This window comes from Eublepharis macularius, chromosome 1 (assembly GCF_028583425.1).
Source record: "Eublepharis macularius isolate TG4126 chromosome 1, MPM_Emac_v1.0, whole genome shotgun sequence".
NCBI classification, from domain to species: Eukaryota; Metazoa; Chordata; class Lepidosauria; order Squamata; family Eublepharidae; genus Eublepharis; species Eublepharis macularius.
The window spans coordinates 31,990,183-32,016,465 of NC_072790.1; the positions used below are offsets into that span (position 1 = coordinate 31,990,183).

At 41.5% G+C, this 26,283-nt stretch overlaps 1 protein-coding gene across 1 annotated transcript in view; it reads left to right on the plus strand.

Moving 5' to 3' along the window:
- The window catches only part of IQCA1 (IQ motif containing with AAA domain 1), a 125,440-nt gene extending 99,699 nt beyond the window's left edge, over positions 1-25,741 (plus strand). Inside the window, exons 16-19 of the mRNA XM_054980748.1 lie at positions 2,306-2,392; positions 14,015-14,192; positions 20,012-20,250; positions 24,860-25,741. Of these exons, the coding sequence (XP_054836723.1) occupies positions 2,306-2,392; positions 14,015-14,192; positions 20,012-20,250; positions 24,860-25,006 (651 nt within the window). The 3' untranslated portion in view covers positions 25,007-25,741. The remainder of the gene's footprint in view (positions 1-2,305; positions 2,393-14,014; positions 14,193-20,011; positions 20,251-24,859) is intronic.
- The last annotated feature ends 542 nt before the right edge of the window (positions 25,742-26,283 follow it).

The window sequence follows — 26,283 nt, forward strand, 5'->3', positions numbered from 1 at the left end:
GTGAACAAGTTCTCAGGGTGCAGCAGGCATCCCCAGTGCGGCTAGCGACAAATCTGTTAATTTTTTTAATAGTCTTTTTAGTTTCTTTTCTTTTTTTTAAGCTGCATATCTCTTTTTTCTTTTATCTGTATTTTTGTAATTGGCAATATATGCTTTTTTGTTATATTTTATATTCTTCAATAATCAAAATTATTCTATCAAAAAAAATTTAATAGCATGGTGTATGCCAGCAACATACCAAGCATTTGTTAACACTGGTGCTTTGCATTTGTGCAGTTCTTCAGCGTGCACTTCACATCCCTACAGCACTCATGCAAGGACCATGTTATGTACGTGAGTGCCGTCAAGTCGCAAGCAACTAATGGTGATCCCGTTGAGGGTTTTTTGAGGCAAATGAGAGGCAGAGGTGGTTTGCCATTGCCTTCCACTGCCAAGCAACCCTTGCTGGTTTCTCATCCAACTACTGTCCGAGGCCAATTCTGCTTAGCTTCTGAGATCTGATGAGATCAGGCTATACCATGCAGCCTTGCAGCGAGTATTATCCCCCCCCCCCATATTGCAGGTGCTGAGGGTAAATATAGCCCTTAGGCCAGCCAGCAAATTCAGAGCAGCGGGCAGATTCAGCTTGGAGGCTGCCTGATAACACAAGTCTTTTCGTCCTTACTGATCTCCTCCTTTCTAGCTTCTGCTTCAAACACACTGCAGTTCTAAATTGCAGCAAGTTGGAGCAACGTCCGAGGCTTCTGGGCAAACATTTTCCATTTTCTTTCTAATCTTAGCATGTTACTCCTTAGTGCAGTACAAGGCCCCAAGGCTGACCCAAATGTACTGCTAGACGCTGCAGGTGAATGTTATTTGGACTCTACCCGTAGTCTTCTAATGGATTTGTAAACATTTCTAAGTTTAAAGTCTGAATAAATTATAATCATCTTTTAACGTCCCTATTTAACAAAGGCTTACCTTCCAAATGCTGGATGGGACTGTGGCTCAGGCTGCGTTCAGACGTCACATCAGAGGTGTCCATGACAGGCAGGGGGGAGCAGCTTGTTCCCATGGGCTCCCCGTTCCCTCCCCTCCTGTCATACACAGAGGGCAACTGAGTGCTTTCTGGTCTGCAAAGGCTTCCAACAAACATGAGTTTGCGGTCGTATCTGAATGCAGCTCCTGGACGCATTGGAGTTGGATGGAGGGCTCCGCCAACCAGGAAACTTGCAGTTGTTCTCTGCATACGGTGGGGGTGGGGGTTGTACAAGATGGAGAACAATCCGTGTTCATTCAGCTCATGTTTTGTCAAGGTGTCTAGATATGGCCTCTGTTTAGATAACCAGAAATCACAGGGGTGATTTTCAGAGGATAAAAATACTAGCAGCCAGTTTGGTGTAGTGGTTAAGAGTGTGGGACTCTAATCTGGAGAGCCAGGTTTGATTCCCCACTCCTCCACTTGAAGCCAGCTGGGTGCCCGTGGGCGAGTCACAGCTCTCTGGAGCTCTCTCAGCCCCACCCACCTCACAGGGTGATTGTTGTAGGGTAATAATAACACTTTGTAAACCGCTCTGAGTGGGCATTAAGTTGTCCTGAAGGGCGGTATATAAATCGAATGTTGTTGTTGTTGTTGTTGTTGTTGTTGTTGTTATCATTAAACAAATGACTCTATACTATTCCAGAGAAGTTGAGCCTGTTTCCAGAGAGGTTTCTCTATTGGAGCAAAACCAACAGAGATCTGCGGCCTGCTGTAGAATAGCAAATGTATTGTGGCAGGACCTTTCATGGACTAGAGCCACATCGGCAGATGCATGAAGTGGTATTGGTCACATCTCAGTGTTATACTCTGCATACACAGGAGACCTGTCCCCCCAATACAGAACATGGCGTTATTTTCCTTTTGTCTGTACTGCATACAGAACATTTACTCACTGAAAAGAGTGTGTTGTGCATCTGACCAAATGGGCTGTGTCTCCCCACAAGTGTGTATGTCGCAAAAAACATGTCAGCCTTTAAAGCAACGTAAGTCTTGGTTGGTTTTGCTTGATAATATTCTGAACAGTAGAACATTTTGTTTCTGAAGAACAAAGCAGCTGTAGACCCCCTACCCGCGAGGAGTTTCCCATTCTTTTCAATGGAAAGGACTGATTCACCCTTGCAAACCAATGTTTAAGGAAGTCATCTCCCTCCGCTAAAATGAATGGGGAGGCTTCCCTGTCTGCCTCAGGGCGAAGGCCTTCCATCTTTCCTCTGCCTTTAACAGCCTTAACAGGCATCTAATAGTTCAGCCCCCTAGAAACTGATTTCCATTTTCACCTCTTAGGTGGCCAGACAACTACAGCCTTCAGTCATCTGGATTGGAGACACGGAGAAGACATTTTACAAGAAGGTGCCGAAGGCTGAAAAAGAGGTATGCCAGGTTTTTCATCTGTAGTAGCACAAGAACGGGCAGCTGGTGGGCAAACTACTGGGTCTGTTTCACAGCGTCACAAGATACCTGCAAGTCTTGTTTTTTCCTTCTTTGTTTTATTGGAACTCATCGCCATTTGTGTGCCGTAACCTCACTATACAGTTGTGATGCTGGTTGCTAAAAATAAGGAAGCCAAACCAAGTGATGTATGTTATCTGACCCATGGGAACATGTGAACTGAATCCAGTGGCGATGAACATTATTTCCAGTGATATGTAAAGCCAGATCAGTTTAAAAGTCAACTAGGGCGATGGAGGCCTGGTTCACTATTTTCTTTTCAAAGTCCAACGGGATTTTGTGGGGAAACCCTAAAACTAGCCTCTAAATTTTGTATCTGAGCGTAAAAGCCTAAATTTTAGTTGCTTTTTAGATCAAGTTGCATATAAAATGATCCAGGTCTGATGATAAGACTTGACTATCAATCAGAACAATTTTTGAATGTGTCAAATTTTCGATCTTGTCTACTTTTCATTCCTCATCCATTTCCAGGATAAAATTATTATAATCCTGTAGGTGTTATCAGAGGATTTTTGTTTTTGTTTTTAAAAATGGGCTGGATCCACGTTGGAACTGTCCCCAGATATAATATCTGCAGAAATGCACAGCATCCACCTTTTAAAAAACTGCTCATAAATGTTGAACCCAGCTATGAAGTGACTGACGCCCTCTGCTGGCTGATGTTGGCACACTTGATAACCAATAAATAGGTCAAGTGAATGCTTCATGTTGCATTTGTTTGCATGGACTTCCAGCCATAGGAACTGGTGCAAGAGCAGACATGCCCTTAAATATGTTGTTATCTCTTATTTTAAACTGAAAACAAAAGTTTAAACTCAAAATACTAAAAACTTCTTAATTTAAGTAAAGATTGCACCCCGCCCCCCCGAAGATTCCTAAAGCACAGTTCAACCCAAATTATTCATTTTTATATCCCATTGATTCAGTGGGAGAATTAAGAATAGGTCAGATCTCTACCACTGAAATCAGTGATTCCAAATATGCCTTCAGGGGGAAGGAGTCTTTTCTTAGGGGTTAAAAAATGAGACATGTCCCTGGTTCTAGGAAACTGAGCTTGTGTCCAGACACAGAATTTCCAGAGTGTGCCTGCTACCCATGGAATTGAACTCCGAGAAACCATCTCCTCCAGTCTAGAGCAGGAGTTGCTGTTTGCAACTCCGGTCAACTGGGACTTGTCCATTTCCCCTTTCCTGCTTCTAGAAGATGCTTTTCAATTTTAAAAATTAACATTAAAATGTGCATATTTATTAAATAAATGTGCATCTTGTGCTTTAATTATAAAAAAGAAGAAGCTGGATTGTGTTTGAAGTGCAGGGAGAGGAGTGACACAAGCAACTGAAGTGGCTAGCCAAAAGATGGACTCAAGCCGTAGGAGGAGGATTGACCCTCATAATTTGGGTAAGACCTCCCTCGAGCCTTCTCCTGAGTCCTTGGAACAGCTAATGGACACAGAATGATCCACTTCTGCATGCACAGATTAGCACCAAAGTTTTATATCATGCCACTGAAAAAGATGGACAAACTCCAAGACACCCCAGCAATAACTCTGCAGTTTTTCTTCTGTTATTCTGTAGTCTTAGGGCCAAGCTACAAGTGATGAATGACACTTGAACGGCAAGTGAACAGACTCACGTGTATTCCTCCTACCTGTTCACTTGCGCGCCACTTGCACTCCACTTGATCACGTGATCAAGTAGAGTGCAAGTGAACAGGAAGGAATACATGTGAGTCTGTTCACTTGCTGTTCAAGTGTCATCCATCACTTGTAGCTTGGCTCTAAGATGGTCTCCCTAATAACCCACACAAAAAGCACACTGAGGGAGTACTACTTGGTTGTCGTTTTTGTTTCTTCAAGAGCACTTAGGTCTCCTGTAGTAAACAGGCTTTTTTCTTGAGGGCTAGCAACCTGACAACTAGTCCTTACTTCCCTAAGGGGGCAAAAGACAAGTGCAAGAAAATCCTCCTTTTGGCCTTATTGTTGTCACTAAGCCAGGGAAGGTAATTCGTGTGTAGCTTGGAACATTGAACAGATGGGCGTTGAAACTGTTCTGTCCGCTTTGGATGTGGTGGGAAGAAAGGGACAGAAGGGAGTCCACACAACTAATCTAATACGTGTTGAACTGATTAAAATTCGGAATAAATGTAAACCACAAATTTTACTCTTAATGTCTCCATTGGAGTCAATCGTTGATCACCCTGTCTTTAAAATGCCCAAGCAAACTGGCTATTTTAGTGTGTGAGAAAGACATGAAACGGCCGAGTTAATATATTTCAGAGGTTCCCAATCAATAATATCCTTTGATGCAGTGGAAGAAAAATGTAACCCACAGAAGGTCTCTAGGTATCAATATATATGACTAAGGAATCTTATACACATCATGGGTAGGAAGCTTAATAAGTACAGTGAATTTACAAAGTTAGAACAATTTTTTAAAATCTTTAACGCAAAGGGGGTTACTGAAAAAATTCAGTGTGCTATTTATGGATCAGACAGTGTCAATATTGTTCAATGAAAAATGGGAAAGAGATTTGTCTGTGACTATGTCAACACAGGAATGGTGCAAGCTTTATAAGGAAATGTATACATTTACTATGGATGTGGGGATTAAAGAGGACAGGATTAAGCAGTTGAAGAGGTGTTATTATACCTCAAATAGATTGATGTGACTGTTCAACTCAGTATCTAGTAAATGCTGGAGAGGTGAGATAATTGGCACCTTCTTACCTACCTGGTGGAATTGCTCAGAGGTCCACATGTACTGGGATAAAATATCTGAACATATAAGCGAGGTTCTGGGTTAGTAGATAAATAAAAATCCAAATTTGTGTCTTGCGGGAATATTATCTACATCAGTACTAAGTTAATTTATAACATTGACACTCAATATGTTACAGGAACAACTTTTAATTGCTCAGCTTCTTTAAAAAAAACCTCTCTCATACATGCACGGTACATGAGGCTTATGAATAAAATAATAGCTGTAAAGTATCTAAGGAAGAAGAAATATTATAGGCAAGTAATGTTTACAGAACGATGTACCCATTTATTAGTTACTGAAATCAAACATGTATAGATTAAGTGATGCTTAGCAAGAGATTTTACTTTGTGCTTTCTATAGATTACAGTTTTTACATTTGGGTTTTTTTCTCCTCCTGATTGGCATAGGATGATTGTATATATTTAGACAGTTTGCGTATTTGTAGAGTTATATATGTTTATATGTTTTTTAAAAAATTAAAAGAAAGACAATCTCCTTACCTGCTACTTTCTTAGAGCCAAGCTACAAGTGACGAATGACACCGGCCTGGCAAGTGAACAGACTCGCGTGTATTCCTCCCTGTTCACTTGATCAAGTGGAGCGCAAGTGAATGGCAAGTGAACAGGGAGGAGGAATACACGTGAGTCTGTTCACTTGCCGTTCAAGTGTCGTTCGTCACTTGTAGCTTGGCTCTCAGCCAACTCATCCTTGGACTCTGATCAGATTTTTCCCAGGGCTTCTAACATGGCAGCTCATCAAAATATGCGGCTGCATTAATGAGATTTGGACCCAGGATCTCATTCCAGGCTTGTCAGCATTCCCTTCCACAGTAGCAAGTTGTTTGGCGAAAGACCCACTAAGAGATACGGAACCGGTTAGGCACCAGTTTCCTTTACTGAAACTCACAGTATTGCATTAGAAGAACAGGTGCCAATCTGCTTGGATGGGCAGGGGCATCTCTAGGACGGTCCTAGTAGGACCTAGTAGCATGGACAAAGCATGAATCCAGAAAAAATGTATATTGGCCTCAGAGCAATCAGACTTGTATCTTCTAGGAACAGTTGAAACATGATGGTGTCTACAAACAACATATCTGCAGGGGCCTATGTAAATTGCTGGGGGGGGGGGGCGGTCACAAGATGATGTCTCCTCCACATGGAGACGGTGGGTACCCTGATTTGAGCAAAGCTACGTTTGCTTTTCCCAAAAGCAGTAGGTGTTGCATGAATAGTAAAAACAGTCAACCATCATGACAGGACATTGATAAACCAGACGGAGTGGAGATTTCAAGCTGCAACCTTCAGTCTAATATGCAAATAGGCGGGATGAGCCAAGTCCACCTGTTTGCTATGATGGCAAATCAGCAGGCTAACAAGTTCTTTCCTTGATGACAGCGTGTTCTGGTGATTGGCATGGATGCATTAACCTGCCAGTAGCGGGAAGGGCTCAGGTATGCCCCCCCCCACACACACACACACCATCAGTCTCATACAGCAACAGATTCTGGACATGAAAGCAGAACTCGTTCTTATAAACCCACTTTGGCCACAGAAGTCAGGGTTTTCCTATGTGTGTCTCCCCCCCTCCAATCATTTCAGATGTCATTGTGTCTCCCTACTTACAAGGATCTTTTTTTTTACCAAAAGCAGGGCCTTCACTCACAGCTGCAGTCCCTTCAGTTGACAGTGTAGAGGTTGAATGGAAACCACTCCAAGGCTGTAGGCTACTCCAACGGGGGTGGAGGGTGCCTGATTCTGTGGTCCTTTGGTTCCCTGTGCCCCATGCTCTTGACATAGCAGAAGCCTTCAGCTTGACCTAGAACTCGAGACTAGGCTCATGCTTCAGATCAGGCAATGTATGGACCTTTCTCTCTCTATCCCTTAATCTCAAGAATCAGGTTTTCATGGTACTTGAGTTATTCCATGCTAACTGAGCAGGAGATGAAGTTATCCTGTTGATTCAGAATATAATTTGGATTGTAAGGGATGCTCTTCATGGGAATAAAAGGTGGTGTCATTGTCCCAAAAGCACATTTGCATTTGGCCCCAGTTCCTCAAAGGGAAAAGTTAGCACCTATTTGTTCTGCAGTCGGAAAGGAAGGAAGGAACTGATTTCTGCAGAACAGGTCTTCAGACTATATTCTACAAGACATATGTTCAATCTAGTGTCTCATTAGGCCTTTCGTAAGCATAAAATTTAATAAATGAACTTTCAGAAAATAGAACTAGATGTCTGCAGAACTCAGAAGCAAGGTTTCATATAGCTTGCCTGATCCTGTTTACTCTCCTGGCTTTCCACAAACTATGCAAAAACGATTATTCAGGAGGGCTTTTTTACCCAGATAACAGGACAGTGTTGTAAAAACATGGTTCAGAAAGATGCATTAGAAAGGAATAGGGTCTGTAGACTATAGAGCCAAGCTACAAGTGATGCCTTACACAGGTTGGACACTTGTCAGCTTCCCTCAAGTGTTGATGGGAAATGTAGGCGTCCTGGTTTTACAGCTTGGCTCTCCATTACAGCTGCAAGACCAGGATGCCTACATTTCCCATCAAAACTTGAGGGAAGCGGGGGACTTCCAGCTTGGGGTCCATGGAGGTCTAACGCAGCTCAGGGAGCTGGGCTGTCCGAGTCACTGTTTGTAGGGCTGGAGGGGTGCAAACTGCCTGCAGCCCCCTGTTCTCAGGCGGAGAACAGGCAAGTACGCTCAAGACCTTGAGGGCACGTTGATCTCGGGTGTGAGGGGGGTTCTATGTAACGAGCCCCCATCCACCCTTGAGGTCCCACCCGAAGAGAGGTTGCTGAGATCTCTTCAGCGACTTTGGAATCAAATTTTGGCATAAGACCTACATGCCCAAGCTTCAGCAAACTAAGAAGGGAACCTGAATCGATTGGATAATCGAAGCAGCGATTATAACCCAAGAGAAACATCTAAGAAGGTAAAGATTGCTATCTCTCATTACGGGACTGATTACAATAAGAAATAAAGTGACAAAGAGATCTAGAAAACTGCAAAAGACTTGATATATAACTGAGAAAACTCCGGCAAATAAATTATTAAAAAGTGACATTGTAAAGAAAAGTTAGAGCGGAAAAATGATTATTGTTTACATACCTGCGGCTAGAGAGAGATAGTGGACTATGAGAAACTTTCAACATCACGAGAACTGCTGTGAAACGGAGAGGAACAGGAAGTGCATCAGAACCATAAAGAGCTTGGCGAGAAGCGGCTTGTAAGCTGCGGAAGTGGAATATCACCATTTTTGAAGAGGGCAAAGCTGCGGCTTCAAGAAAAACGGAAGTAGGCCATCTTAGACAAGGGTAAGGACGGTTGCCTCAGAATAAAACCATAGAGAAAAGACGCCCGACATTTTGGACCGCGTAAACATCAGTTTTTACAAAAATAACTTAAACTTTGACTTTTAAAAATAAAGGAAAATAATAAAATCGCGCCACGGAGTTAAGGAAAAGAGCAGACTCATGGGAGCGAAGTAGAGCTAGCCCCACGATGTCAAAGAAGGAATGGCAAATGGCTCTGGAAAACCTAGACAAAAAAGTTTCGGAAGGGAATAAAGAGCTTAAAGACATGATGCAAGAGATGGCGAAAAATTTGAAAGACTTTAAAGAGACACTTAAATCGGAGATGGCAGAATTAGCGAAGAATATGGATCAGGTTCAAAAAGAAATGCAAGTTACACAGCAGAGAGTTAACGCAGTAGAAAAGGCGGCTGATACCTTGGCAGATGCACAGAGAATGGAGCTGAGAGGCGTGAAGGGAAGAGTGGCCGTAGCTGAATGTAAACAAATGGAAAGACAAGTGAGATTTCGTGGAATCCCGGAAGTTTTGGAAAAAACAGCCCAAGAGCAGATTACAGAAATTTTGGCGGCATACCTGGGAAAAGAAGAAGAGGAGATTGCAGCGCTTCTGGACGTGGCATACAGAATTAACTCAAAATTTGCAGCTCAAAGGAAGTTACCAAGAGATATGATTGTGCAATTTACAACTAGAAAGACAAGAGAGTCAATTGTGAGTAAACAATTTCAGGACCCATTAGAGGTTGATGGGAAAGTGGTGAGAATCATGAAAGAACTGCCCAGATCGGTGTTGTTGGAGAGGAAGAAGTATAGAGAGCTGGTCCAGATGTTAAAAGACATGAAAATCAGATACAGATGGGAAATACCTGAAGGACTGGCTTTCGAATTTGGTGGTGTAAGGAAAATCATCAGATCTGGCCAGGAGATGGAAAGGTTTATCAGGGACAATGAAAAAGACTTACCAAAAGGAGCTAAAATTTGATCATGGAGTGTAAAATCATATCTTGGAATGTAAATGGACTAAATTCACCTTTTAAACGTAAGACTATTTTCCACTGGCTTTTAAAACAAAAATGTAATATAGTGTGTTTGCAAGAGACACATTAAAAAACAGGATGTGAAATATTTGAAACTTGCAAAACTTGGAAATGAATTTGTAGCAGCTTCCAAAAAGAAAAAGAGAGGAGTTGTATTATATATAAAGGAGGAGCTACAGCCAAAACTGGTTCTAAGTGATACAGAAGCTAGATATATCGCAGTGGAAATAATTTGGAACTCTAAGAAGTTTTTGGTGATTGGAATTTATGCGCCCAATGGGGCAAAAGAAAAATTTTTCAAGGACTTACAGGAACAATTAGATGAATTGACTTATGATCAAATAATTTTGGCAGGTGACTTCAATGGAGTTACAAATTTGGAAGAAGACAAGAAATCTAAAAGTGCACAGAAAAAGAGAGGACTTTTGCCAAAATCGTGTTTTGCGATTAAGGAACAAGAAAGTCTGGAAGATGTGTGGAGGAGACAAAATCCGAAAAATAGACAATATACATTTTACTCTGCAAGACATTTTACACTATCAAGAATTGGCATGATCTGGGCCTCCAAAGAACTGGTGGTATGGACTAGAGATGTGGAGATAATGCCCAAGGTAGGCTCAGATCACAATCCAGTTATGTGGAGATTTGGGAAAAATAAAAAGAAAAGAGGATGGAGGATAAATGAAGACTTGCTGCAAACGGAAGAAAATATGGTGTTGTTACGAAGAGAGACCAAATTTTTTATACAGTGCAATTTGAATAAGGATGTACCAACTAACAAGGTATGGGACACATATAAAGCTGTTATTAGAGGAACGCTAATGGATCTGAATGCAAGAGCTAGGAGGAGTAGGGAAGAAAAGAGACTTGAAATTATGGAAAAAATTAAAGCCAAAGAGATACAACGTAAAAAAAGACCAGGAAAAAAGAAAATATTTCAGGATATGAAAATCCTGCAGGAACAATTGATGGCAATGAACAATAGAGAATTGGAGTGGAATTTTAAAAAAATGAAACAGAAGTCGTTTGAAGGTGCAAATAAGCCTGGGAAATATTTAGCATGGCAATTAAAAAAAAAAAGGGAGAAGAAAATCATAACTAAGATTCGAGAGGAAGATAAAACATTGACAGATCAATCAGCCATTAGTAGAGCCTTTTTTAAATTTTATGCAAAGCTGTACCAAAAGAAAGAGGTGAACAGAGATTCAATAGCGGAATATTTGGAGAAAGTGAAGCTTCCAGTAATTTCAGAGGAATGGAAAGAGAAGTTAAATAGGGAAGTGACAGAGGAAGAAATAAAAGAAGCTATACAATCAACAAAATTGGGGAAAGCACCGGGAACAGATGGAATAACAGCAAAGTTCTATAGAATGATGGCCAATGAGCTGACACCGTTTCTAAGTGAGGTAATTAACGGAATATTACAAGGCCAAAAGATTCCTGATTCATGGAATGAAGCTAATATATCATTGATCCCGAAAGATGGACAGGATTTGACCAACGTTAAGAATTATCGGCCAATTTCGTTGCTGAATAATGACTATAAAATATTTGCGAAAATTATGGCGGAAAGATTAAAGGGATGGATGTCGGAATCTATTGCAGAAGAACAAGCTGGATTCCTACCCAATAGACAAATTAAGGACAATTTAAGGACAGTAATAAATGCTATTGAATATTACGATAAGCACTGTGATAGGGAAGTTGGTTTCTTTTTTGTAGACGCGGAAAAAGCATTTGACAATTTGAACTGGGATTTTATGTTTGCCACTATGGAAAAGCTGCAAATGGGAGAAAAGTTCACACAAGCAGTTAAAGGAATTTACAAAGACCAGTGTGCAGCGATTGTAGTTAATGATGATTTGACTAAAAAATTGAAAATAGGTAAAGGTACAAGACAAGGTTGCCCATTATCTCCATTGTTGTTCATTTTGATTTTGGAAATTTTGCTGATTCAAATTCGAGAGAACGATACAATCCGTGGCATAAAAATAAAGGAATTTTCCTACAAAGTCAGGGCATTTGCGGATGATGTAATGTTGATAGTGGAAGATCCAATAGACAATATGCCAAAAATAATGGATAAAATAAAGGAATTTGGTGATTTGGCGGGATTTCATGTGAACAAAAAGAAGTCGAAGATATTGTGTAAGAACATGACGAAGCAAAAACAGCAAGAATTAATGGATATAACGGACTGTGAGGTAGCTAATAAAGTGAAATATTTAGGAATTGAGTTGACTGCAAAAAATATAGATTTATTTAAAAATAATTAAGAGAAACTGTGGCAACAAATAGAGAGAGATTTGATAAAATGGAATAAATTAAATTTGTCATGGTTGGGAAGAATAGCAGCAGTGAAGATGAATGTGCTACCACGTGTGATGTTTTTGCTGCAAACTATTCCAATTATCCGAGACTTCAAACAATTTGACAAATGGCAAAGAAAAATTTCAGACTTTGTGTGGGCAGGCAGGAAACCCCGAGTGAAAATGAAGGTATTACAAGACTCGAAAGAAAGAGGGGGGCTGCAACTGCCAAACATAAGATTATATTACGAAGCAATTTGTCTGACATGGTTAAAAGATTGGATAACGTTAAAAGACCGTAAACTGCTGACTTTGGAGGGACACAAAAAGTTGTTTGGATGGCATGCCTATTTGTGGTATGATAAAGTTAAAGCGGACTCTATGTTTTTGCATCACTATATCAGAAGAAGCCTTTTCACAATCTGGAAGAAATATAAGAATTACATGGAAAGTGGTATCCCTTCATGGGTGGTACCATATGAAGTAATAGATCCGAGAACTGTTTAAAATGAACAACAATGTTTAACTTATAAAAAGATAATGTCGATAGAACATAGAATACCAAAAATAAAGACACAAGAAGAGTTATCTCCTCACTATGGATGGTTTCAATATAGGCAAATTAGGGATCTTTACAACTCGGACTGTCTAAAGGGAGGAATAAGACTAAAAAACTCGGAGTTAGAAGAAGTGATTTTACAAGAAGGCAAAAAAGATATTTCGAAAATATACAAAATACTTTTAAAATGGTATACGGAAGACGAGACAGTTAAAGTCCAGATGGTGAAATGGGCAATAAACCTTCATAAAGAAATAACAATGGAATCATGGGAATACTTGTGGAAAAATACTTTGAAGATTTCAACTTGTACCAACATTAAAGAGAATGTATACAAAATGATGTATAGGTGGTATTTAACGCCTAAGAAGATTGCGCATGGAAATGCAAATATGTCAGATAAATGCTGGAAATGTAAAAAGCATGAAGGATCATTTTATCGTATGTGGTGGACTTGTGAGGTAGCTAAGCAATATTGGGGAGATATAATAGAAATAATTAATGAGGTTTTGCAAACCCAAATAAATAAGAACCCAGAGTTGTTGCTACTGAACTTGGGAATGGAAGAAGTTCCAAGGCAGTACAGAACATTGCTATTTTACATGACTACAGCAGCAAGACTTTTGTATGCGCAGAAATGGAAAGTGCAAGAAATACCAACTATAGAAGATTGGATTTATAAATTGCTGTACGTGGCTGAGATGGACAAAATGACAGGAAAACTTAAAGATCTTGATCCAGGAGAATATATTGCAGACTGGGAGAAATTGAAACAATATTTAGAAAAAAAATGGGATGTGAAAGGAGGATTGTGGCAGTTTGAGAATTATTAATATGTGACTTTATAAAGGGGAGAGAGAAGTAACTTTACCATTAATGGGGAAACTTAGCTATTAATTAATCTAAGCTAATATTAGTAACAAGGAGATTGTATTAAAAATAGATAGTTTAAACAGTGAAATGTAGATTGATATATTAGAAAATTGGAGATATAGAAGAATTTGAACATGCTTAGAATAAGTGATATAACATATATAGGATTTAGAAAAATTATGGTTAAGAGTAATTTGAGTAATAAGAGGGGTTTGGGGTTGGAAAGCTGTTGGAAGTCAGTAAGGGGGGGGAAAGGGGGGGCTGATATAATTTAGATAAGACGGGGAATTTGTGTATTGAATAACATTGTATGTACTCACCAATAAAAATTAAAAAAAAAACTTGAGGGAAGCTGACAAGTGTCCAACCTGTGTCAGGCATCACTTGTAGCTTGGCTCTATATCACACTGTGTGCTGTCTGTTGCTGTAAGTATGCTCCCGCAGGATAGATCCATGTTGTGTAACACATCGTGTCAATTTGCTCATGTTTTGTTTCCAGCTCTGTATCAGATTTCTGCTTGTTTTCAAATTTCTGCAGTCCTTACCTTATTGTATTGTTTTATTGAATGTTCCAGCTGTTGATTATATCGACCTACACTGTGCAGTTCGCCTTGAGTCTCAGTAAGAAAGGCAGACTATAAATAATTTAAATAAATGAGTAACATTTCTCTCTTTTTTATTTGATCTTGAAGATGGAACCTAAACGTCTGAAAAAGCAACTTCCTAAAATTCTGAAAACCATGAAGACTGTGGACAGAATCTTGGTAGTAGGGACTACTAGACGACCTTTTGATGCAGACCTCAAAGCCTTCTGCAAAGTTTACAAGAAAATCATTCTGGTTCCAAGGCCAGACTATGCGTCAAGATTCGGCAAGTATATGGAAACAAGAAGGGGACTCACAAGGACGGGCAGGAAGCATCTCAATTTCCCCTTCCCACTGTTTCCTTTTTCCCTTCCCTGAAAGCCCAGACAGCCTCTCCCCTTTTTATGCTTCCTTCTTCCCCTCCCACCCACCAGCCAACCTACCTTTATTTACCTCCTCCTGGCAGCCTTTCCCTGGGAAAACTCTGGCTGCATTGCCTGGTGCTGGTTGAGTTGGGCCCAGTTGTGCAGCAGGGATCCTGCAACGACTTGTTAGGGGCAGGGCTTTTTATGAGCTGGAACGTGGTGGAACGGAGTTCCAGAACCGCTTGAAAATGGTCACATGGCTGGTGGCCCCGCCCCCTGATCTCCAGACAGAGGGGAGTTTAGATTGCCCTCCATGCCAGTGGACCGGCGCGGAGGGCTATCTAAACTCCCCTCTGTCTGGAGATCAGGGGGCGCGGCCACCAGCCATGTGATCATTTTCGCCGAGGGAATTTAAACTTTTAAAAACTCCCCCCTTGTTCCAGCTGACCCAAAGTGATATCATTGTCCCTGGGAGCATGTGTGCACTTTTCACGTGCACTTGTGGTACCAGGGGCACCACCTCCTGCCAAGAGTTGCCTCCTGTGCTGGCAACCCGCTAAGTTCCACCACCTCTTTTCCCAGAAAAAAAGCCCTGGTTAGGGGTATGTTACTTCTACCTGTGTATCTCCTCCGCATACTATTTCCTCTTTCCCTCCTCCGTAGCCTCACCTTTCCCTGCTTCCTTTTCCTTCCCACTCACCAAGCAAATCTATCTTTTATCTGCCCCTCCATATCATCTATATTTATTATTTATTTATTTCATTTATATCCTGCCTTTCTCCAGAATAGGAACCCAGAGCACATGACATCATTCTCCTGTTCACTATTTTATCCTCATAACAACCCTGTGAGATATGTTAGGCTGAGAGAGTGTTACTGGTCCAAGGTCATCTGGTGAGCTTCTACAGCAGAGTAGGGATTTGAACCTGGGATTTCCAGATCCCAGCCTGAAACTCTAAACACTATATCACACTGGCTTCCATGGGGTGGCTGTTGTTGAACAGTAGCAAGCAGCCAGTGTGGGAGAGTTATGCAAGTCAGATGGTAGCAAGTTTCCCAGTGGTTGCTGCAGTCCCTGGCTCCAAGAAGTGCTCCCTCAAGCCAAAACAGCCCTAGAAAGGGCCCTGCCCTCTTCCCCTGGCTTTTACTGACAGAAACTAAGACTGGAATGCTGCCAAAACTGTTCTGGTTGCCTAGCAACAGCCACTGAGGGCATCAGTTTCTTAAAGCTACAGGCACTCTTTTTATCCTTAAAAAAATACCCTTTTTCTGCAATTCTTGGGCATTTCAGGTTTACAGAAAGATCCATCCAAACCCACTCAAAAACTCTGGCAAACAGACAGGTCTTGTCTGTTCAGGGCTCCAATCTCCAGAGCTAAGCTTGCTCAGATTTGGCCCTGTTGAAAATTAGATATAATGATAAATGATGTGTGTGCATCTTACAGAATGGCCTTATTTTATTACATTTCCTTCAACATTAGTACATGTTACAGAATTAAAAAGATGATTGAACTAGACCACATAAGCATTGAAACAATTGCGATATGGCTAGAATTTGCAAACTTAGTTGACTGCATGAATCATTGATCCAGAGGAGTTAGCCGTGTTAGTCTGTAGTAGCAAAATCAAAAAGAGTCCAGTAGCACCTTTAAGACTAACCAATTTTATTATAGCATAAGCTTTCGAGAATCAAGTTCTCTTCGTCAGATGCCTGATCAAAACTGGGCAGATACAGAAGAGGAGGGGGAAAGAGAGAGAAAAAAAGGGAGGGGGCATAAATCACAAGAAGGCAGAATGCAATTAGCATGGAGGCTATCAAAACATTCCTTTGCTTGGAAATGTAAACATTTCCTTTTGGTGTGCAGTCAGTTTGTAGCAGTGAAGGTATCCAATTCCTATGTAGTATAAGCCTTCGATGACCACAGCTCTCCCTGCCAGCTGCATCTGACAAAGAGAACTGTGGTCCCCGAAAGCCCACACCAGGCGTCACTGGGCTCCCCCAGATCACGCCTCTGTAAAGAGAATCTGTTACCTGTGGTAATGTGATAACCATTCATAGTCTCTATTCAGTCCCCGCTTGACAGAGTCAAATTTGCATATGAATTCCAATTCAGCAGCCTCCCGTTGGATTTTGTTTTTGAAAGGTTTCTGTTGAACCACAGCGACCTTTAAGTCTTTGGTGGAATGTCCTGGTAGATTGAAGTGTTCTCCCACTGGTTTCTGGACGTTTCCATTTCTAATGTCAGATTTGTGTCCATTTATTCTTTTGCGTAGAGGTTGGCTGGTTTGTCCAATGTACAGAGCAGAGGGACATTGTTGGCACATGAGGGCATATATCAGGTTGGAGGATGAGCAGCTGTAAGAGCCAGAGACAGTGTAGTTGATGCCATTGGGTCCTGTAATTGTATTCCCTGGGTAGATATAGGGGCAGAGCTGGCATCTGGGTCTGTTGCAGGGCTTGGTACCTGTGCTGGTGACTCTGCTGGCCGATTCATGATTGTAAGTGAGAAGTCGTTTAAGATTGGGGGGCTGTCTGTAGGCAAGGAAAGGTCTTCCACCCAGGGCTTCTGAGAGAGAGGTATCATTTTCCAGGATGGGTTGTAGCTCACTGATGATACGTTGGATGGGTTTGAGCTGGGAGCTATAGGTGACAACCAGTGGTGTTCTGTTGTTAGTTCCTTTAGGTTTGTCCTGGAGCAGACTGTTTCTGGGTACTAGTCTGGCCCTGTTAATTTGTTTCTTCACTTCATTTGGTGGGTACTGTAGTCCCAAAAATGCTTGTTGTAAATCTCTTAAGTGTGAGTCTCGGTCGAGAGCATTGGAGCAGATACGGTTGTAACGTAAGGCTTGGCTGTAGACAATAGACCGAGTGGTATGTTTAGGGTGGAAGCTGGAGGCATGTAGATATGAGTATCGGTCTGTTGGTTTCCGGTATAAGGTGGTATTTATTCGTCCATTATGTAGTTGTACAGTGGTACAACTACATAATGTACATAATGTACATAATGTACATAAGGTACAAAATAATTCTGGCATCGTAATCAAGGAAGCTGACAAAGGCGGAGCAGTTGTCATCATGGATAAACAAAATTATATACAAGAAGCAGAAAGACAACTCTCCAACACAACATTCTATAAAATACTACCTTCTGACCCCACTGAACAATACAAAAGGGAACTCAATAAAATATTAAAAACACTCCCCATGGACATACAAGAATGCATCCATACAGACACACCCCAGGAACCACGACCAGGAAGATTCTACCTACTACCCAAAATCCACAAAGCGGGTAACCCAGGACGCCCAATTGTTGCAGGAAAATGCACCATCACAGTAGGAGTCTCGGGATACATGGACTCTATCCTCAGGCCCTATGCCACCAGCACACCCAGCTATTTACGGGACACCACTGACTTCCTCAGGAAAATACAATCCATTGACAACCTACCAGATGACACCATCCTAGCAACCATGGATGTGGAGGCCTTGTACACCAATATCCCACATGCAGATGGATTGCAAGCCATACGGAATATTATCCCGGACAAAACCACAGCAAACCTCGCCACTGAACTTTGTCACTTCGTGCTCACTCACAATTACTTCGAATTTGGTGACAACTTATATCTACAGGTTAATGGCACAGCCATGGGCACATGCATGGCACCACAATATGCTAACATATTCATGGCGGACTTAGAGCAACGCTTCCTCAGCTCCCATCCACTGGAACCACTACTATACTTAAGATTCCTGGATGACATCTTCATCATTTGGACCCATGGGAAGGAAGCCCTTGAGAGATTTCATCAGGACTTCAATAACTTTCACCCTACTATCAACTTAAGCCTGGACCACTCTACACAACAGGTACACTTCCTGGACACCACTGTACAACTACATAATGGACGAATAAATACCACCTTATACCGGAAACCAACAGACCGATACTCATATCTACATGCCTCCAGCTTCCACCCTAAACATACCACTCGGTCTATTGTCTACAGCCAAGCCTTACGTTACAACCGTATCTGCTCCAATGCTCTCGACCGAGACTCACACTTAAGAGATTTACAACAAGCATTTTTGGGACTACAGTACCCACCAAATGAAGTGAAGAAACAAATTAACAGGGCCAGACTAGTACCCAGAAACAGTCTGCTCCAGGACAAACCTAAAGGAACTAACAACAGAACACCACTGGTTGTCACCTATAGCTCCCAGCTCAAACCCATCCAACGTATCATCAGTGAGCTACAACCCATCCTGGAAAATGATACCTCTCTCTCAGAAGCCCTGGGTGGAAGACCTTTCCTTGCCTACAGACAGCCCCCCAATCTTAAACGACTTCTCACTTACAATCATGAATCGGCCAGCAGAGTCACCAGCACAGGTACCAAGCCCTGCAACAGACCCAGATGCCAGCTCTGCCCCTATATCTACCCAGGGAATACAATTACAGGACCCAATGGCATCAACTACACTGTCTCTGGCTCTTACAGCTGCTCATCCTCCAACCTGATATATGCCCTCATGTGCCAACAATGTCCCTCTGCTCTGTACATTGGACAAACCAGCCAACCTCTACGCAAAAGAATAAATGGACACAAATCTGACATTAGAAATGGAAACGTCCAGAAACCAGTGGGAGAACACTTCAATCTACCAGGACATTCCACCAAAGACTTAAAGGTCGCTGTGGTTCAACAGAAACCTTTCAAAAACAAAATCCAACGGGAGGCTGCTGAATTGGAATTCATATGCAAATTTGACTCTGTCAAGCGGGGACTGAATAGAGACTATGAATGGTTATCACATTACCACAGGTAACAGATTCTCTTTACAGAGGCGTGATCTGGGGGAGCCCAGTGACGCCTGGTGTGGGCTTTCGGGGACCACAGTTCTCTTTGTCAGATGCAGCTGGCAGGGAGAGCTGTGGTCATCGAAGGCTTATACTACATAGGAATTGGATACCTTCACTGCTACAAACTGACTGCACACCAAAAGGAAATGTTTACATTTCCAAGCAAAGGAATGTTTTGATAGCCTCCATGCTAATTGCATTCTGCCTTCTTGTGATTTATGCCCCCTCCCTTTTTTTCTCTCTCTTTCCCCCTCCTCTTCTGTATCTGCCCAGTTTTGATCAGGCATCTGACGAAGAGAACTTGATTCTCGAAAGCTTATGCTATAATAAAATTGGTTAGTCTTAAAGGTGCTACTGGACTCTTTTTGATTTTGCATGAATCATTAACATTCATCCCACCCGTGTCCTGAAAATACCTGTTTGGTGATACTGAGATTTCATCAGAGCTTCGAAATCTTAAGTGAAGAGAAGCGGTATAGAAACTGAATAAATAAATAATTTCATACAGTTGGCTCTTATGTTTGTCTAATATCAGTGTACTGCATTTTTATCCTTCCTTTCCTCTAAAAAGTTCAAGATGACTTATGTGTTCTCCCTTTATCAATTTTATTCTTAGGTAGGGGTATGAGGGAGTAACTGGCTTGAGTGAACGTCAAGGTTGAGTTGGGTTTCAACCTAGGTCTCCTTGAAATCAAACTCAACCTAGTGTCAAAGTTGCGTTTGATTTCAACCTAGTCCAACATCCTAACTGTCCCACTAATAAAAATGGGGGGGGGGACCCAATAATATTGTACGGTTTAGAATGGCTGGCTTCTTAATATCTAGTCTATTAATATTTGTGCGGCTGTGTTTTTGTTTTTATTGAATAGTTTTATGGAAACACTTCATTCAGTATAATGGAGGGTCTGTCACAAAACAACTGAACATCAGCTGCCTGGCTCAGGTGTCTGATGGTTACACTCAGGGGCACGTAGTCAGTGCGGTTCAAGCAGTCCTCACCGAACGGCGCCTGATGCAGCAGATCAAGAAACCGTTGATAGCTGCCGAATTCCTCAGTTTTCTAGCCAGGCAGGACCCAGTGTACAAAGAGGAGGAAGAAACATTTAAGGTAAAGTTGTCCTGCTAAGAAAATGTGGCTTCCATTTTTCTTTTCTTTGTTAAATAGTTCAATTGAGTTTATATGTCTGCTTCTTTTGCACAGTATGCTCAGAAACAGGCTTGCCCTGGAGTCTACTCTCACATTTGGATAACGGAACACACCACAGATTTGTGTCTTCACGCTCACCTTTTCCCCACCTCTACTTTTGATTCACCCCTGTGTGTCAGCTGAATGTCAGTATATGAGCAATAGAGAGTGGTTTGGTATCTGCAGTCTTTCACCCCCATTCTATATCAGCATCTGCAGTGTAGGTCCACTGATTGCAACCCCAACCTGGTCTAGAAAGACTAAAATCACTTTTTTTTTTTTAATTAAAATTTTTATTTAAGAAAAAGAAAATAAGAGTAAAGTAAAAAAAGAAAATAGAGTCAAGTAAGCGTATAGTATAAAAGTTATGCAAATTCTAAATTAGAGAATAAAGTGAAAATTATACAATTTTATACAACCAATAAGTATAAAAACAGCACAGATATGAAAGTCTTGGGAATAAAACAAGCAGTACATTTAAGTTTCTTTATGCTAATAAATTAATTATTACATATTTGGCTTCCCTAAACCTGGATAGATAATATTTCTCCTTCTCTCTTCTTCCCTCTCTCCCTCTAAGCAGCTATATCAGTTAGTTTAACCTAAATAATCAATCCTTCCATTTTTTCCAGAAGTCGGTTATTGGCCTATTTTTTAAGTAGGTAGTCAGTTTGGCCATTGAGGCATATTCATGAACCTTGTCTCTCCACTTTTTTTTTTTTTTATACTTTTATTTTTATTTTTTTAAACCAAACAAACAAACAAAAACAATGTACAGAAGTAAAATAGAACAACAACAAAGTCTTAGTGAACTATATACAATAAACGTCATGCCAATATAGTTAAAACAAAGACAACTAGCATTTTTTTTTCAATTATTTGATAGTCGTTGCTTCAAATCTGAGTAGCAAAAAGTAAATGCTTAGGTGGAGAGTGATTTGTATTAGAAATGAATTCAATGAATGGTAACCATTTTGCAATAAAATCAGTTTCTTTCAAATAGTGTTCACTCTGGTATAATTCGTCATATATTTTTTCTTGTATATAGTGGTCCCATATTTTTTCTAACCATTTTTCTGCTGTGGGAACCGTCTTTGATTTCCAATGTAAAGCTAGCAAGTTCTTAGCTACAACCAAAAGGTTGCTAATTAGATCTTTTCTTATTTGTGGAATTTCGAAAGTATCCCATACATTCAAGAATATGATCTTTGGATCAAGGGGGATTTTGTAGCCCGTTATTTCTTTTATATAACATAATATATCATTCCAAAAAGGTTCTATTCGGGGGCATTCCCACCAGCAATGTTTAAACGTTCCTATATTTCCACACTCTTTCCAGCAGAGCGGAGGATTTGTTTTAGTTATTAGTGAGAGTTTTCTTGGTGTTATGTGCCATCTGTGAATGATTTTGTAATTTTGGATTTGGGAGGTAACTGTCTTAGGTTTTAGAATGTTTGCAGTCCATATTTCTCTCCATTGTTCAGGTGTTAGCTCTATGTTGCAATCTAAGTGCCAATTTGTTTGGCATTTTAGAGTTTTAATTTGGTTGAGAGATAAAAGGATGTTGTATAGTTTAGAAATTAATCCCTTTTGTTTGAGTGATTTGGTATCAAGTAGGAGTTCAAAATCGGTTGCGTTCTTTTTAAGTAATTCTTGTATTTTTATTTGTTGTAGCATGTTTGAGAGTTGAAAATAGGCAAACCAGTGAATCTTGTGTTTTATTTTTTGTTCTAATTCTATTTTGTTTATGATTCCCTTTTTTGTTGTTATATCAATTATGCGGATCATATTTGCTTGCAGCCATATATTTTTAAAGGCTTTAGTTTGCCAAGACTAAAATCACTTGATTTCCAGCATCTTTACCTTTGAAGTTAATGTACAGACATTGCATCTTGGTGCAAGAAAAAAAGGGTAGTTGACAAATTGGATCAAGCCTGCTGCCCCTGCTGTGCATTTACTCCACAGTCAGTGACTAGACTCTGAGAAGAAATGCACCAGGCAAGCTGACACTCCCCAGTGCAATATCTCAGATGGGGAAATACAAACTGGTGAAGACAGTAGGTTTAAAAATGGTTTGTTGACAAATTGGCTATAAAGTTCAGTGGAATGTCCATCGTGCTTCAAAAATCTGTGTTCTTCCTTCAAGGAAACACGTTCTCAGCAGCGCCAAAAACATGTTTTAATGGGGAAAAGAAAAAGTTACTCCAAGCTTAGCAGGCTTGCCCCTCTCTTGTCATCATCACTTCTAAAATGTTTGGATAACAGCCAGCAGGAAGCCCTTCAGAGTCCACACCAGGTTATTATATTAGATTGGGCAAAAATACGGGAGCAGACCACATACGACGACAAGGCACGAGTGGGAAGAGCCTCTCCGCTGGCTTAGCCCTAGAGATTGTATTGTCCATAAGCATTTTCCCGTCATCAGAGAGATCTGGACATTGGGGCTCGCAAAAGAGCTGCTGTGCTCATTTTCCCCCTATCAGTCTCCTGATTTAAGAGGTCCCCTGAGCCAGAGAATGTGCTACTCTTACGACCTTTGTTTAGTTAAGAGTTTCCTTGTGCCAATGCTGACTTCGTCAGTATGAATATGATTGGCAGCGTGGGAGAAGCAGCTTCTTTAGAACTTCTCTGTCAAGGGACCGCACTTCTGTATCTCCTAGCATCATCCCAGACTCAGACTAGCAGCCTAGATGGTGTTGCAGCAAAAAAAAATGAGTCCACTCTCTATTTAGCAGGCTGAAAAGATGGGTTTATTAAACTACAATTGTTAGGAAAATTTACAAGCATGCATGCATGGCTGTTAAGTTCTAACTGGTTGCAGGAATCATTTTGACTATGTAGACGAATATTTTGCTATCATTGACTCAAATCTCATGCCACGCAGTTTATAATAGATGACAGCTTAAGAGCACTTGTTGATCACGTACTAGGCATACATCTTGCTTCAGACAATAGTAGCATGGAACACTCTGGTCCCTCTTGTCTAGTCTAGGCTGGTGTGCGGTAGCTGGGCAGTCACTGAAAAACACATGCAGTCAGGCCAACTCCTGGAACAGAGCACAGTCGAGACATACCAGCAGTCCCTTCTGTCACTTACAGTGGCTTCCAACAATGAAATTCTTTTCCCACAAGGGCCATCAGCAAATCACCTCTTTCCACCTGATCAGGGCCAGTTTCAGTATTACTCCTCATGGAAATGGGTAAAGTTTATGGTAAGATTTGGGTCCGGTAGCACCTTAAAGACCAACTAGATTTCCAGGCTGTGAGCTTTCGAGAGTCAAACTCTTGAAAGCTCCTATCCTGGAAATCTATTTGGTCTTTAAGGTGCTACTGGACCCAAATCTTGCTGTTCTACACAGCTACCCACCGTTAAATTAAAGTTTACGGGGACACAATGGAGGGAGCCACATTCATCTCCTGCTGGGGCAGCCAACTTCTGCACCAAGGAGAGAGGGGACACTGAAACATTGCAGATTACTGCACAAATTGTGAGTGGAGAGGAGCTTTTCCATGGGCAACCTACAAATCATCCCTTAGGGCCCAGTCTGTGAAAAGGGAGTCCTTGGGATCCAGACTAATGAGACATTTTACAGGATAAACAAGATTATGTTTGTGAAGTGCTTTGTCCTATGTAAGTCTCATGTAAATGAAAGTAAATCTGGGCCAGTACCTACAGTTGATGAACTCTTCTTTGAAGAAGTTCAGGCTACCCATGAATAGTTCCCCACTTTAACTCAAGGCATAGAAACACAGCAAATGCAGTCCCTGCCCAGGCCCACTTCCCATCTCCCCATTGTTCCTGTCTGCTGCCCCTGTATCATCTACTCAGGCTTATGAGGCTGGAAGCAGCTACTGTTTCCCCTTTCCTTCCATTCTGGGCCTCTCTTAGCAGTAAGATCACGATTCCTCGTTCATTTTCTTTCTATCTCACACTTCCTCCAAGGACCTCTTGAATGGCTTCTCGTTTCATCCACACAACCATCCTGTGCGGTACACTAAGCCAAAAGAGGTCTTGTGACTGAGCAGGGGCCTGAAACCAAGTTTTCCAAATCTCTGTCGCGTTTCACATCTGTATTTCTCGAACAATGTCAGGCAGCCCACTTTAGAAATTTCTGCAAGAAAACAGTTCACCATTTCCCCCCACTGAAATCAAGATGACCCGGCTCGATTGCACATCTTGCTACGTTGCCACATTTCAAAATATCAAATGTTCGCCTAGAGTAATATACCTCGGCAAATAGGGTTGATCACAGAAATTGTAATGCTATCGTAACTATAGCCATTGAGGTTCCACAGCTCTGTATTCATGTTAACGAGCCACTTCAAGCAGATGATTGCTACTGTTCTTGTGATAACAGCATTCGCAGGAGGCAAAGTGTGTGATGTGCTTCTCTACGAGTGTCCCCCCCCCCCCCAAAATGCACACACACATCCTTATTAAGGAAAGGTCTGATGCAGAAGGGGGAAAGAAAATGTTACTTGCTTACTTTCAAGCTCCTTTAAAAAAATATTATTCTGTGTGATTCCGTAGGCTTGGTACGCCAAGACTCCTCTGGGAAAAGCACGCATCAAGTCACTGATGGAGACTGAAGAAACTGGGAAGGGAAAGGGGAAAGGGAAAGATAAGGCGAAGGATAAAGAGAAAAAGAAGGGGGCAAAGAAAGGCAAGAAGAAGTGAAAAGCCATCCAGAAGTCTTTGAAACGTGCACCATTGTCCATCAGCTGCTGTAGAGGAAGACTTCTTTGAAACCCCCAATTCCCTCAAACAGCCTCCATCTCAAACGTCTTCTGTGGAAAACGCTGGACGGGATACGTCAGTGTGACATTTAATCGCTCCCAGGTAACAAACGAATGACCACTGAATTCCTCTAGTATCCCTTAGGCCACTTTCTTTAAAAGTTAACTTTGTCTCTGATTAAGCATTTGAAAGAGTTCTTAAGAAGATGTTAATCTCCAACTTTAGATAGCATTATTTTTAATGGTTTTATTAGTATATGTACTACCTTTAGGTCTTTTCCCTGTTCGTGTAACTTCCATGTTTGGACTCTTGTTTTTTATATCCTTTGGGCATGATCCTTCTGCACATGAGGTGCAAGTGAGCACATAGGAAGGAATCCCCGTGTTTCTCCACTGTCTGCACCGTATGCAGGTAGAATTCTAGGGTAGTGGAGGGGATGGTGGTCCTCCCATAGTCTCACTTAGGTGAGGTGCACCACGGGAGGCGAGTGGGCGAGCGAAGGGGAGGGGAGGTGCACGGAGACATCCTAGTCCTTGGATCGCCCTGGAGTGCTGAAGGAGAGGCGAAACAGGGCTCCTCCGTTGAACTCTGTGGGTACCCCGGTGTGCAAGCACAGCACTCTAATGTGTGGAAGCATTATGCCCTATATGTTGATGCCTTACAAAACTACCCTTTTGTTACCTATATGCCTAACGATTATAATTTTCAATAAAAATGGTTAGAACTGAAGAAGATTCCTTCTTGTTTTAATCTGACTGGAACCCTGAAGCCAAGCTGACGCAAGAACCCAGCAATTATTTTATAAATTATAGGTGATGGAGTCTCAGATTGCCAGGTCATAACTTGTGAGCCCAAATCCCAGATGTCCCGTATTTATTAGCACATCACAACTGCTGGCCCAGGATGGAGATGCACGTTCCAAGCTGTGCCAGACGGCGCATCCATTCAATTTAGAATGGGCAGGTGCAGGTCTGCCACTGCACTGGCCTCTTGTACAGATACTCCCTTCCTCAGTCTGTAATGCAGAACGACGCAGTTCAGCAGTTATCAGGAGCTAGACAGAGCATGCGTATCAGCCCCATTCTGCAGTCGCTCCACCAGTTATTGGATTCAGTTCAAGATATTGGCAATCACATACAAATCCCATCATGGTCTTGGACCCCCCTCTCCCCTACCACGAATTCACCAAATAATGCTGTACTTGGAATATTTTCAAA